Below are 15,250 nucleotides of genomic sequence, written 5' to 3'. Positions count from 1 at the left end.
ATCCCGAGAGGCTCACGTCCATAGTCACAATCTCCCAGGATGGTCTCAGGAAGGATGTCCCCTGGGACAGCTGATCTGGATGGAGCCACCAAGAGAGGGATTCCCTCGACCGTTTGTCCAGAGAGATCTGTTGGGATAGATTCAAGTGATTGCCGTTCCATTGCCTCAGCATGCACAACTGAAGAGGTCGGAGAAGGAACCTGGCAAATGGAATGACATCTATACTGGATACCATGAGCCTAATCACCTCCATACACCGGGCAACAGATGGCCTTGAGGTCTGAAGGGCAAGACAGCTGGAGGCAAGTTTGCAACGTCTTTGGTCTGTCAGGAATATCTTCATGGATATGGAGTCTATTATCGTGCCCAGGAACTCCACTCTGGTACTGGGAACCAGATAACTCTTTCCTGAGTTTATCTTCCATCCATGAGATCGAAGAAGAAGTAAAAGAGCTCTCGAATGGTCTTCTGCCAGCCGGCAGGACAGAGCCTGGACCAGGATGTTGTCCAGATAAGGTGCTACTGCAATAACTCTGGATCTTGCCACAGCGAACAAAATTTCCAGAACCTTCGTAAAGACTCTTGGAGCAGTAGCCAGAACGAAGGTGAGAGCTACAAACTGGAAGTGCTGGTCCAGAAAAGTGAATCTTAGGAACTTGAAGTGATCCTTGTGTATTGGCACATGAAGGTAAGCATCCTTCAAGTCTATCGTACTCATGAACTGAACCTCTTGAACTAAGGGTAGAAGAGACCTTATAGTCTTCATCTTGAACGATATGACTGACAGAAACTTGTTTAAAGGGACAGTCAAGTCCAAAATAAAAACTTTCATATTTCAAATAGGGCATGTAATTTTAAACAACTTTCCAATTTACTTTAATCACCAATTTTGCTTTGTTCTCTTGGAATTCTTAGTTGAAAGCTAAACCTAGGAGGTTCATATGCTAATTTATTAGACCTTGAAGGCCGCCTCTAATCTAAATGCATTTTGATAGTTTTTCACCACTAGAGGGCATTAGTTCAAGTGTTTCATATAGAGAAAACATTAAGCTCATGCACGTAAATTTACCATGGAGACAGCTCTGATTGGCTAAACTGCAAGTCTGTCAAAAGAACCGAAATAAGGGGGCAGTCTGCTGAGGCTTAGTTACAAGGTAATAAGAGGTAAAACATGTATAATTATAACTGTGATGGTTATGCAAAACAACAAAAATTCTGGTGTTGACTGTCCCTTTAAGCACTTCAGGTCTAGAATCGGGCAAAACGTGCCCTCCTTCTTTGGGACCAAGAAAAGGTTTGAATAGTACCCTAGACCTTTTTCTGCTAGAGGTACCAGTAAAATTACTCCTAGAAAGGAAAGATCCCTCACGCACTCTAGAAAGGCATCTCGTTCCTCTCGTCTTGCCGGTAGATTTGACAAGAGGAATCTGCCCCTGGGAGGGTGAGTTTTGAAACCTATCCTGTAACCTGGGCAATAACCTCCAGAACCCAAGGATCCTGCACGTCTCTCATCCAATCATCCGCAAAGATAGTCTGCCCCCTACGAGATCCAAAGACGGATCGGAGGCCGCCCCTTCATGCCAATTTTGTCTCGGCGGGCTTCTTGCTCTGCTTGGCTTTATTCCAAGACTGAGATGGTTTTTCCAAGATCCCTTGGACTGCTCGGGCTTCACGGCAGGCTGCAGTCGTTGAGACTTGTCCGAACGAAAGGGGCAAAAATTAGGGCCCTTAAGTTTATTCTTCTTATCCTGTGGTAGAAAGGCACCCTTGCCCCCCGTGACCGTGGATATGATAAGAGTCCAGTCCTGGACAGAAAAGAACCTTTCCCTTAAATGGAAGGGAAAGTAATATAGATTTGGATGTCATGTCAGCAGACCACGACTTCAACCACAGGGCCCTCCGGGGCAGAACAGAAAAGCCTGATGGCATTAAAACGAATTAGCTACCCTCAGGGCCTTAATTCTTTCCTGTATCTCATTGAGGGGAGTCTCCACCTCAATCATCTCTGACAGAGAGTCACACCAATAGGTAGCGGCTCCCGCCGGTGCAGGCTGAAATACTTACTCCGTGTGCCGAAACATCTTTCTTAACAGGGTCTCTAATTTCTTATCCATGGGTTCCTTAAACGACAAACTATCATCGAGCAGGATAGTGGTGCGCTTAGCGAGCGTGGAGATAGCTCCATCCACCTTAGGGACAGGAACCCCACAGCTCTAGCTGAGAGTCAGGAATCAGGAACAATTTTTTAAACGAAGAAGGGGAGAAAGATGACCCAAGTCTCTCCCATTCATTCTTAATATTCGCCATCTTTACGGGAACTGGGAAAGTCTAGGGCACCACCCTGTCCTCATACACTTCAAGCTATTAAGCTTAGGAATAGAAGGTTCCTCGGGTAACTTCGGTTCCGGAACCTCTAGAGTAGCCAACACCTCTTAGCTTAAGTGCTCCATCCTAAAACTAAAGTCTGGTTTCTCCGTAGCCAGAGGTTTAGAGGCCGGAGATTCCGACCCAAAGAAAGGAGTCCTCCAAAGTATTTGGAATCCTCTGCATCAGTGAATAATCTAGTCTCAAAAACATCCAACAGAGTAGATGACCCCTGGGAAGGATAGCAATATCTAAGCTTGCGCTTAGCAGGGCGAGGTAAAGCACTGATCAGCAAAATCAGGCGGCCACATGACCCCTCCCGCAGGAGGATTAGAAGTGCACTGGGGAGCTGCGTGTGTAACCAGAGATGATTGTAGGGAACACACCTCGCGGGACGGAGAACCCTAAGAGGTGGACAGCTCAGTGGTACTAAACATCTTGTTCTTTTTAGATATCACTATTTTATCAAGGCATGTGGAACATAGTTGAGAAGGCGGGTATACCGAGACCTCCTCACAATAAACACAGGCATTAGATTTAGGCAAAGAGGGAGTACCCTCTAACGCATCAGAGTCCTCCATAGCTTGCGCTTTTAGTAAGGACTATCTAACAAAATTAAATGGCACCTTTATACCCCAATGGCCGGGGCACTCTCCAGCTATAATAAAAACATGGACTGTTGGGGGTACTTGAGGATCGCGATTGAGAATCAATGCTTTAAAACAATAAAAATTCTGGAGTAGACTGTCCCTTCCAATTTACTACTATCAATTTTGCTACATTCCTTTGGTATCCTTTTTTGAAGGAGCATTAACTACTAGGAGCTAGCTGAACACATTGGTAAGAGGCATAAATGTGCAGACACAAATCTGCAGCTATCTCCCAGCTCCTTGTAGGAGGAGAACAGGACCAGCACACATCTTTGGAAGATGTCCCAAACAACTTATAACAGGTTAACTTAGGTGCACACCTGGAGGACCTCCCTTTCCAGGGTCCTAGTATATGCAGCAAAAACGAAATTTATGCTTACCTGATAAATTTCTTTCTTCTTTCTTGACACGATGAGTCCACGGATCATCTAATTACTATTGGGAATATCACTCCTGCCCAGCAGAAGGCAGCAAAGAGCACCACAGCAAAGCTGTTAAAGTTAATACATTTTGATGCTAAAGTGCCCGTTTTTTAAAAATTCGATTAAAAACAGCAGTAGTTTAATTCATCAAAATTTACATTCACTTTAAATATTACCTCCCTTCCCTCCAACCCCAGTCATTCGACCGAAGCAAAGGAGAGAAAGGAAGCAACAAGGTGCAGAGGTGTCCGAAGTTTATAAAATACCAACAACCTGTCCAAAGAACAGGGCGGGCCGTGGACTCATCGTGTCAAGAAAGAAAGAAATTTATCAGGTAAGCATAAATTTTGTTTTCTTTCTAATGACACAATGTGTCCACGGATCATCTAATTACTATTGGGAATCAACACCCAAGCTAGAGTACACAGATAAGGCAGGGACATAACAGGAACCTAAACGGAAGGCACCACTGCTTGAAGAACCTTTCTCGCAAAAGAGGCCTCAGCCGAGGCAAAAGCGTCAAATTTATAGAATTTTGAAAAAAAGTGTGAAGAGAGGACCAAGTTGCAGCCTTGCAAATCTGTTCCACAGAAGCTTCATTTTTGAATGCCCAGGAAGAGGAAACAGCCCTCGTAGAATGAGCCGTAACTCTCTCAGGAGGCTGCTGTCCAGCAGTTTCATAGGCAAAGCGAATGATACTCCTCAGCCACAAAGAAAGAAGTAGCCATAGCTTTCTGCCCCTTACGTTTCCCTTTAGAGAATACCACAAAAAGAGCAGAAAGTCGCCTGTAAATAAAATTTTAATGCACGCACCACATCCAGATTGTGCAAAAGCCGTTCCTTTTGAGGAGGAGGATTAGGACACAAGGAAGGAACAACAATCTCCTGATTAATGTTCCAGTCTGAAACTACTTTAGGGATAAACCCTAACTTAGTACGCAAAACCACCTTATCCGAATGAAAAATAAGGTAAGGAGACTCATACTGTAATGCCGAGAGCTCTGACACTACGAGCAAATGAAATAGCAACAAGAAACAAAACTTTCCAAGATAACAACTTAATTTAGTTCTTAAGGTCTTCAAGGGGCTTCGTTTTGAGCCTATGCATTCCTTAGATATTAAGACTCCAGAGAGAAGTAACTGGCTGGAACACAGGCCTGATCCTGACCAAGGCCTGACAAAACGATTGCACGTCTGGGACGTCCGCCAGACATTTATGTAACAAAATAGACAAGGCAGATATTTGACCCTTTAGGGAAGTTGCCCATAAACCCTTCTCCAAACCTTGGAGAAAGGACAGAATTCTAGGAATCCTAACTCTACTCCAAGAGTAGCCCTTGGATTCACACCAATATAGATAGATATTTACACCATATCTTATGGTAAATCTTTCTAGTCACATGTTTACAAGCCTGAATCATGGTCTCAATTCCCGATTCCGAAAATCCACGCTTGAATAAAATTAAGCATTCAATCTCCAAGCAGTCAGCTTCAGATAAACTAGATTTGGATGAAGGAAGGGCCCTTGAAGTAGAAGGTCCTTCCTCAACAGTAGTCTCCAAGGTGGAAGAGATAACATGTCCACCAGGTCTGCATACCAAATCCTGCGAGGCCACACCGGTGCAATGAGGATCACCGACGCCCTCTCCTGCTTGATTCGAGCAATGACCCGAGGTAGAAGAGCGAACGGAGGAAATAGGTATGATCACCGACGCCCTCTCCTGCTTGATTCAAGCAATGACCCAAGGTAGAAGAGCGAACGGAGGAAATAGGTATGCAAGACTGAAATTCCAAGGTACCGCCAGAGCGTCTATTAGTACAGCCCGAGGGGTCCCTTGACCTCGACCCATACCTCGGAAGCTTGGCATTCTGCGGAGATGCCATGAGATCCAATTCCGGATGACCCCATTTGAGAATCAGGCTGGAAACACCTGCGGATGGAGTTCCCACTCCCCCGGGTGAAAGGTCTGCCTGCTCAGGAAGTTTGCCTCCCAGTCGTCCACTCCTGAGATGTGGATCGCCGACAGACCGCAATTGTGGGTCTCCGCCCACTGAATTACCTTGGCTATCTCTCTCATGGCCAAGGAAATAATAAGAGTTCCTTCCTAATGGTTGATGTAAGCCACTGAAGTTATATTGTCCGACTGGAACCCGATGTACCGGGCCGAGGCTAACTGAGGCCAGGCGAGCATTGAAGATCGCTCTCAGCTCCAGAATGTTTATGGGTAGAACAGACTCCGATTGAGTCCATGTTCCCTGAGCCTTTAGAGAGCCCCAGACTGCTCCCCATCCCAGAAGGCTGGCGTCTGTTGTCACAATCACCCAAGAGTGTCTGCGATAGCAGGTTCCCTGGGAGAGATGATCCTGAGACAACCACCAAAGAAGAGAATCCCTTGTCTTGTGCTCCAGCTGTAATTGCGGAGACAGATCCGCATATTCTCCGTTCCACTGACTGAGCATGCGTGTGCAGTGCGGTGCAAACGGGCGATCGGGATGATGTCCATTGCCGCTACCATCAGACCGATTACCTCCATGCACTGAGCCACTGATGGCCGAGGAGAGGACTGAAGCGCTAGGCAAGAATCGAAAATCTTTGATTTCCTGACTTCTGTCAGAAAAATTTTCATTGATAAGGAATCTATTATGGTTCCCAAGAAAATTACCCTTGTATTTGGAACTAAGGAACTCTTTTCCAAATTTACCTTACAACCGTGAGATCGCAGGAAAGATAACATTTCAATGTGGGATCTTGCTTGTTGAAAGGATGGCGCCTGAACCAGAATGTCGTCCAGATAAGGCGCCACTGCAATGCCCCGCAATCGGAGCACCGCCAACAGGGATCCCAGAACCTTTGAGAAAATTCTGGGAGCTGTGGCAAGGCCAAATGGAAAAGCCACAAACTGGAAGTGTTTGTCTAGAAATGCAAACCTTAGAAACTTGTGATGGTCCATGTGGATGGGAACATGCAGGTACGTGTCCTTTAAAATCTACCGTTGTCATAAATTGACCCTCTTGGACCAAAGGAAGAATGGAACAAATAGTTTCCATCTTGAAGGACGGCACTCTGAGGAACTTGTTTAGACTCTTCAGATCTAAAATTGGTCTGAATGTTCCCTCCTTTTTGGGAACCACGAACAGATTGGAATAGAACCCCAGACCCCGTTCCTGCATCGGAACAGGAACTCCAAGGTCGAAGAGGTACCGAACACAGTGTAAGAACGACTCTTGTTGTCTGGTCTACACATAGTCTTGAAAGCAGAAACCTGCCCCTGGGAGGAAAGGTCTTGAACTCTAGTTTGTATCCCTGGGACACGATGTCCACCGCCCAGGGATCCTGAACATCTCGAACCCAAGCCTGAGTGAAGAAGGAAAGTCTGCCCCCCACAAGATCCGGTCCTAGATCGGGAGCAGGCCCTTCATGCTTGATTCAATAGCAGGCTTTCTGGATTGTTTTCCCTTGTTTCAAGACTGATTGGACCTCCAGGAAGGCTTGGACTGCTCCTGCTTGGAAGAGGGAATTTCGAAAGGTACAAAAATTACTCTGACGTCCCTTTTGTTTATTTCTCTTATCCTGAGGGAGGAAATGGCCCTTTCCTCTTGTAATGTCAGAAATTATTTCCGTCAAACCCGGCCCAAACAAGGTCTTTCCCTTGTAAGGAATTGCCAAAAGTTTAGACTTAGATGACACATCCACAGACCAAGATTTTAACCATAACGCTCTGCGGGCCAGTACGGCAAAACCAGAAATCTTAGCTCCCAGCTTAATAACTTGAAGGGAAGCATCAGTGATAAAGGAGTTGGCCAACTTAAGGACCTTTATTCTATCCTGGATTTCTTCGAGGGGAGTGTCTGTCCGAATAGAATCAGACAACGCATCAAACCAGTATGCTGCCGCACTAGTGACAGTAGCAATACAAACCGCAGGTTGCCATTGTAAACCCTGGTGTATATACATTTTCTTGAGTAACCCCCTCTAACTTCTTATCCATAGGATCCTTAAAGGAACAACTATTCTCTATGGGAATAGTTGTTCTCTTGGCTAGCGTAGAAATTGTCCCTTCCACTTTGGGTACCGTCTGCCAAGATTTCTTGATAGAGTCTGCTATTGGAAACCTCATTTTAAATATAGGGGATGGAGAAAAAGGGATACCCGGTCTCTCCCATTCCTTAGCAATAATCTATGTAGCCCTATCTGGTACAGGAAATACCTCCACCATGGAGGGCACGTCAAAATACTTCTTAGGATTGACTACAACGGTAGTGTCGGAGTCGTCCAGGGTAACTAAAACCTCCTTAAGTAACAAACAGAGGTGTTCAAGCTTAAACCTGAAGGAAACAACTTCAGTATCGGTTAAAGGTATTACACTGTCTGAGTCTGAGATTTCACCCTCAGATGCTACCGAAGTATCTTCCTCTTCAGGTTTCTGGGAAGAAACATTTGGAATAGCCACTACTGTGTCAGCAACCTTATTCACTGATTGATTACATATCCTCTTGTGCTTTCCCCGCAGCATGGGAAAAGCAGACAACGCATCAGATACCGCTGATGACATTAGGGAAGCGATGTCTTGCAAGGTAAGTCCAGGTGGAGTAATAGAGAAAGTGCAGGGCACTGGCGTCCTAGACAATATAGGCTCAAAAAATCTATCCTTAAGATTTAATGTTCTCTCAACACGAGGAACAAAAAGGAATTGGTGGTTCAATATTAGCATTTAAACATAAAGGACATCTGTAATCTGTAACAAAGTCTTGGTCCATCTTAACAGAATAAAAATAAATAATTAAATAATTAAATTATGAACAATTTAAATAAAGAAAAAAACGTTACTGTTTCTTTACATTTTAAAACGAAACTGCTTTATTTTTTATGCAATGCAAAACTGAAACAGTTTTATTTTTTGAACAAATACAAAAATGTAACTGCTTTATTTTACAAAGGTATTGAAAAATAAAAATGTCTTAAAGGGACAGTCTACACCAGAATTTTTATTGTTTTAAAAGATAGATAATCCCTTTATTACCCATTTCCCAGTTTTGCATAACCAACACAGTTATAATAATATACTTTTAACCTCTGTGATTATCTTGTATCTAAGCCTCTGCAAACTGCCCCTTTTTTCAGTTCTTTTGACAGACTTGCAGTCTAGCCAATCAGTGCCTGCTCCCAGATTACTTCACGAGCACAGTGTTATCTATATGAAATATGTGAACTAACACCCTCTAGTGGTGAAAAACTGTTAAAATGCAATCTGAAAGAGGTGGGCTTACAGGTCTAAGAAATTAGCATATGAACCTCCTAGGTTAAGCTTTCAACTAAGAATACCAAGAGAACAAAGCAAAATTGGTGATAAAAGTAAATTGGAAAATTGTTTAAAATTACATGCTCTATCTGAATCATGAAAGTTTATTTTGGCCTAGACTGTCCCTTTAACACCTCAAACAGCTTTGCTGAGGTGCCTACCTTGCAGGAAAACCGGAATCCAGACTGGAGCCGTTACAGTAATGACAGGCTAGCAAATAACCGTTAAATTTAAAAAAACGTTAAGATGCAGATATCTCTCCTCCATATACAGGAAGGGAGAGAACAACAAGTGCGCAATTTAGATAACTTTTACCGCCACAAGCACCGCCCATTTCATGATTCAGATAGATAGAGCATGCAATTTTAAGCAACTTTCTAATTTACTCAAATTATCTTTTCTCTCTTGGTATTTTTATTTGAAAAGTAGGAATGTAAGCTTAGGAGCCACTTGCTGATTGGTAGATAAATGTAGCCAATCAGCAAACACTACCCAGAGAGTGTGTGTGTATATATATATATATATATATATATATATATATATATATATATATATATATATATATATTAAATGCAGCCATACAACATTATTTATAGGGATATGAAACCCAAAATGTTTGCTTTCAGGCTTCAGATAGAGCATACCATTTAAACCAACTATCCAATCTATTTCTATCAGCAATTTTGCTTCATTCCTTTGGTATTCGTTGTGTAAGGAACATCACTGCACTACAGGAAGCTAACGGAAGACATTGGGTGAACCAATGACAAGAGGCATATATCTGCAGCCACCAATCAGTAGCTAGCTCCCAGTAGTGTATTGCTGTTCCTGAGCCTACAAGGATACCTAGAGAAAAAAGCAAATTAGATAACAGGTAAATTGGAAAGTTGTTTAAAATTGTATTCTCTGTCTGAACCATGGGGAAAAAAATGTTTATGCCCCTTTGACCGAATGATCCAGACTTGTGACTTTATAAAATAAATTAGTTTTAGACTTCACAGGCTTTTGTTTGTGCCTAAATAGAATATTAATTTATTTGTATAATTCCAATAACAAAGATCTTGCAGAAGTTGCAGATATACAAATACAGTTGCTTTGTGGAGATAATGGATAGTTTTCATGGCTTGAATATTTATTTTTATTTATTAAGTGCATTTATTATATCCATTATTGTTACTGAGGCTTTAGCTGAGAGGTTACTTTCTAGTAATTTCTAGAATCATAGCTTCAGTTACACACAATCCCCCTCCTCTTTTTAGAATGTATTTTAATACCAGACTGTGTTTATCTATGATTACATCTTCACTGCTTTAATGTCGTATGTCACAAAATGTATATTTTGTTATAACACACCTACTTTATTTTAAACAAACTTATTTTTAACTGTAGAATGTAAGAGAATATTCTTTTCTTTGGTGTATGTGAGATCAGAAGGTATAAAATGCCTGTTCAAAAGAGATTTCTATCAGACATCACCATCGCTAGGTGTCTCAACGCCTGCTGTATTTGAATCTATTTACTTTAACCTGTTATTTGCCATACAAGGAAGTATTTACTAGAATATACACATAACCTACACACACACACATATATAAATTTGTCTGCAGCAAAAAAAAAAAAAAAAAACATACCTGTTCTGCCAGAGCCTCCATAGGGGTGATATACACACAGCGGCCCTCAGAGTTCTGCAGCAGCATCCTTAATATAGCAAATTCTGCGCAGATCGTCTTTCCACTGCCAGTAGGTGCACCCACAAAAACATTGTCATCGCTATTATACACAGTATTGAAAACTGGTGGAGAAAATAAGAACAGACATTAATAGGAGGGTTCAATGAATTATATACAATTATGCATACTATTGGAGTGTATATGTATATATCTCTCTCTCTCTCTAGAATATATATATATATATATATATATATATATATATATATATATATATATATATATATATATATATATATATATATATATATCTATCTATCTATCTATCTCCAATAGTAAAAATCTCTCACCTTGTGTCTGTATAGGGTTAAAAAAGGGGAATTTGTCTTGGTATAGGCTCTCAAAAGCACTGTTTCTCAAGGCAGAGACAGGCAAGGGCTGTAGGTCCAGCAGTTCAGTGGGAGGAGGGTACTTCTCAGGCAGTATCAAATGCCGGAAAGATACTGGCAGCTGTGTCTCGCAGGCTGAAAAAACAGATTACAATTACAACAGCTATACAATAGCTACAAAGTACAATATTATGAACAAATAACAAAAATAATGCCTTTAAAAAGGAATGGATATTAAAGCAATATCTCAATTTATATAGACTAATTTTAATGAGATAGATGATAGATACACACATGTACTATTATGGAACTTATAGGAATCAACATTTTGGTTGTATTAATTAATCAACTAGACATAGGCGGAAAACATTGCTTAAAGGGACACTCAAAATTAAACTTTCATGATTAAGATAGAACAGCAATTTCCAATTCACTTCCATTAACAAAATGTGCACAGTTTTTTTAATATTTATAATTTTTGAGTCACTTGCTCCTACTGAGCATGTGCAAGACTTCACAGAGTATACATAAACGCATTTGTGATTGGCTGATGGCTGTCACATGATACACGAGGAGAGAAAATAGACCTAACTTTGAAATATGTCAGAAAAAAAAATAATCTATTACTCTCTTGAAGTTCTGACTAAGTGCTAGAGCTGCAACAACTAATCGGCATAATCAATAGTTGGTTTGCAATCAGTTGGTCTGTGCACAACACCAGCTGATTTACTCCAATGAGCTTATGCACATGGTATTGTGTTTTATAGTTATGCCCTTAGCCTAAAGGACGTCTACAGACATTTTACGTTTCACTTTTTCTGGTCACTATAAGTTTCTTTTTAAGTTTATAACTACTCCTGTCTTATGTGCAACCCAGAAATAAAATAGGAGTCATAATTTAGATTGTTTATATAAAATCAGGTGATTTGGGACTGTGCTTTGCATGATATAGTGCCCAGCTTGTAATTTAAACCTAGTCCTAGATTGATGGCATTTGTTATATGAATTGATGTCATTACCTGTTTGCACAATTTTTAGCGGATCGCTTGCTATTGCTGATTATATGTACTTTATAGATACATGTGTAAGGCTTTTTTTTTCTTTCTATTTTTAATTAATTGGGATACGTACCAAATTCAACCTCTAAGTATATATCTTTTATTTTAAGAGTGGACTAGATAGGCCCCTTGCATTGGTGGAGAACTAACAAAGATGAATAGCACACCTTGGTTAAATTGTCAAAACCCTATTTATGCATCTCAGGCACCTTAACACCATCTGAGCGCATTTTCTCTGCTGCAGGCAAAATAGCTGCAAAAAAGAGAGCCAGCCTCAGCCAGGAGCATGTGGACATGTTGACATTTTTGCATTTCAATGCAAAGTTTCTGAAAGAGTGAATAACAGAATGTTATAAACAGTGATAGTCTCCCTCTTACTAGTTCTACCTCTTTTCAAACAGTTTGTGGTTTTGTTTTGCTTAATTATAAAAATTTGTTCTGCTGCATACAAAATTGAACCAACAGTTGTGTTAATGTAAAGTTTTAGTCGGAAGTTTATATTTATAACACTCAGTATGTGGATTTTATTTTAAATATAGGAAAAAATTAATTTATTTATTTTTCATCCGATTAGTCGATTAATCGAAAAAATAATCGGCCGATTAATCGATTATGAAAATAATCGTTAGTTGCAGCCCTACTAAGTGCTATTGCATTGTATTTTTATCACATAGTTTATTATGTAAATCTAATGTATTTCCTGATCAATATATATGCCCTTACCAAACATGTAACTGGTACAACTTATTTTGGATCATTAAGATATTTGTTGAAATGGTTGCAGATACATAAAAAGAACCTTTTAGTAGAAAAGGCAGCGATAAAGGAAACATTCTAGAATCAAATAAGTCGAGGTTTAAAAAAATATGCAAAGACAAAATGTATTATCTATTTTAGAGGTTTTTAGTTAGTTATTAGTTTTGCAAGATGTAAGACTACCATTACATTTAGTGAGGATTAACTGAATTACAGAGCAAAGCAATTTGAAATGATATTAAAGTCTTTAAAAAATTGTTTAAGTCTATCGAAAAGAGCAATACAGAATGTTTTTCATTTCATTAAAACCTGCATATCTGTCCTGAAATAAATCATGCAAAAGGTTACCTCTCTCCAATAGTGCTCTCATTATCGACTGTATGTATAATGTTTACAATATTTGTAGCAAACACTGCAACCATATAATGCTCAAGACACGTGCACTCTCCCAAACCTACCTAGGTATGCTCTTCAACAAAATCATAGAAAAAGAACAAAAGTCAATTTATGACTGTAGTAAACTGGAAAATTATTTTTAAAATTGCATTATCTGAATCAGGAAAAGTTTAATTCGTAAGATCCTCACTGCTGAAATACTTACACAGCCAACGATCAGAGACGACACGGATGAAGTACTGAGGTGGAAGTGGCTCAAAGACTGGTACAAAGAAGGTGACCAAGTGTTCATCCTGAGCATATTTTGCTTTTAGCAAGAAATACTCATGGTGCAAAATCACTTCACTGTCTACATCCTCCACCAGAATCCAGAATGCCTCAGATGTGCCATGGACCTGCAGAAAAAAAAAAGAAATTATACTTAAATAAATTAATCAAAACAGTAGGAGGTCATTGATTAGTCGCTGAATTCGAGCTAGTCATAGAGCGCAACCGTTTTTAAACAAAACCGTATTCCATTAATTAGCGCTAAATACACATTTATCCTACAAGGTTTCTCTATGAATGTGTACATGCGATTCTTTGTCCTTACATGAAAAAGAACATATTTGTGGTTACATACATTGTGTGGGGACTAGGGACTATGTGTTTACATATATATCTCGGTATAAAAACATACCTTTTTTTTTTTTTTTTTACCAATTAAAGGGACACTCAAGTTAAAATTAAACTTTCATGTTTCAGATAGAGCATGCTATTTTACAATTTCCAATTTACTTCCATTAACAAAATGTGTAGTTTTTTATATTTACACTTTGAGTCACCAGCTCCTACTGAGCATGTGCAACACTTCACAGAATATAAGTATATGCATTTGTGATTGGCTGATGGTTGTCACATGATACAGGAGTAGAAGAAATAGACAACTAAAAAAATCTCTCATTTGAAGGTCAGACTAAGTGCTATTGTATTTTATTTTTATAATGCTTTTGTTGATTATGCAAATCTATTGTAGTTACTGATCCTTTAACATGCTTAGTGGGTCAATATTTTTTTCACTGTGGGTGGAACAACCTTGGCATAGTTTTCAAATTTATTTGATATTAATGTATTTTCTATATGTAAAGCATCACAAGGACATTATTCATTTAAAGCAATTATAAACTAAGAATGATGTATAAGCAATGGTAAACAATGTATGTCACTAAAAGCCTATTAAAAGGAAGTTTATCCTTAAAAAGATATTAAAGACTAGTTTGGTATTTTTTACTCTATCCTAATTTACCTGCTGGAATATATTAAATTGCTAACAACTAGATCCTTTACCTTTATTTTGTCATTTGAAATAGCTTCAGCCTGTTGAAACCACCACCTATACTGAAAATGTCAACACTACAGTAATAAAAGCTATGTAAACAAGAGCCAGCAGAATAAATTAAACTCCCAGTTGGGGTGGGAAAGACAGATAATAAAATATTCATTTTCACATTTTTTTTTTTTTTTTTGAAAGTATGGAGAATTAGGTTGTGGTTTCAAAATGCAAAAATTATTTCAGATACAAAAACTTTTTGGTACATTTTATACTAATATAACACTTTTTAGAAACATTAGAAAAACAATTTTACAGTACAATATCCATTTAAGAATCACCCAAATTTTCTATTCCATTTACATTTTTCTAATGATCCATTGTTTACAAGTAGCTCCTTTACCCCTACTTTGGCCTTTGAAATAGCTGATTTAGCTTGTGGTTTCCCAACCCATACTGAAAGTTTTGGTACTGGAGTCTCAGCTATTGAATAGCCTAAGTAAATACAACCAGCAGAAGAAATTACACTCCCAGTGGGGTGCAGGATAGTTAAAGGGACAGTCTAGACCAAAACAAAATTTCATTATTCAGATAGGGCATGTCATTTAAAAAAAATGTTCCAATTTACTTCTATCACCAATTTTGCTTTGTTCTCTTGGTATTCTTAGTTGAAAGCTAAATGTAGGAGGTTCATATGCTAATTTCTAAGCCCTTGAAGGCCGCCTCTTAGCTCAGGGCATTTTGACAGTTTTTCACTACTAGAGGGTGTTGGTTCATGTGTTTCATATAGATAACACTGTGCTCACGCACGTGGAGTTCCTAGGAGCCCACACTGATTGGCTAAAATGAAAGTATCAAAAGAACTGAAATAAGGGGCAGTTTGCAGAGGCTTAGATACAAGATTAAGCACAGAGGTAAAAAGTGTATTAATATAACTCT

The 15,250-nt window shown here is 39.5% G+C and overlaps 1 protein-coding gene across 1 annotated transcript in view; it reads right to left on the bottom strand.

The window, feature by feature from the left end:
* Nucleotides 1-15,250, bottom strand: part of SNRNP200 (small nuclear ribonucleoprotein U5 subunit 200) — a 111,992-nt gene that overhangs the window by 33,936 nt on the left and 62,806 nt on the right. The window contains exons 28-30 of the mRNA XM_053718182.1: nucleotides 13,208-13,397; nucleotides 10,754-10,927; nucleotides 10,368-10,528 (exon numbers count right to left, since the gene is read on the bottom strand). Of these exons, the coding sequence (XP_053574157.1) occupies nucleotides 10,368-10,528; nucleotides 10,754-10,927; nucleotides 13,208-13,397 (525 nt within the window). The remainder of the gene's footprint in view (nucleotides 1-10,367; nucleotides 10,529-10,753; nucleotides 10,928-13,207; nucleotides 13,398-15,250) is intronic.

The sequence above is a fragment of the Bombina bombina genome, chromosome 6, assembly GCF_027579735.1.
Source record: "Bombina bombina isolate aBomBom1 chromosome 6, aBomBom1.pri, whole genome shotgun sequence".
Lineage (NCBI taxonomy): Eukaryota > Metazoa > Chordata > Amphibia > Anura > Bombinatoridae > Bombina > Bombina bombina.
The sequence above is the reverse complement of the archived record's forward strand: the minus strand, read 5'-3'. Positions and strand labels throughout refer to the sequence as shown.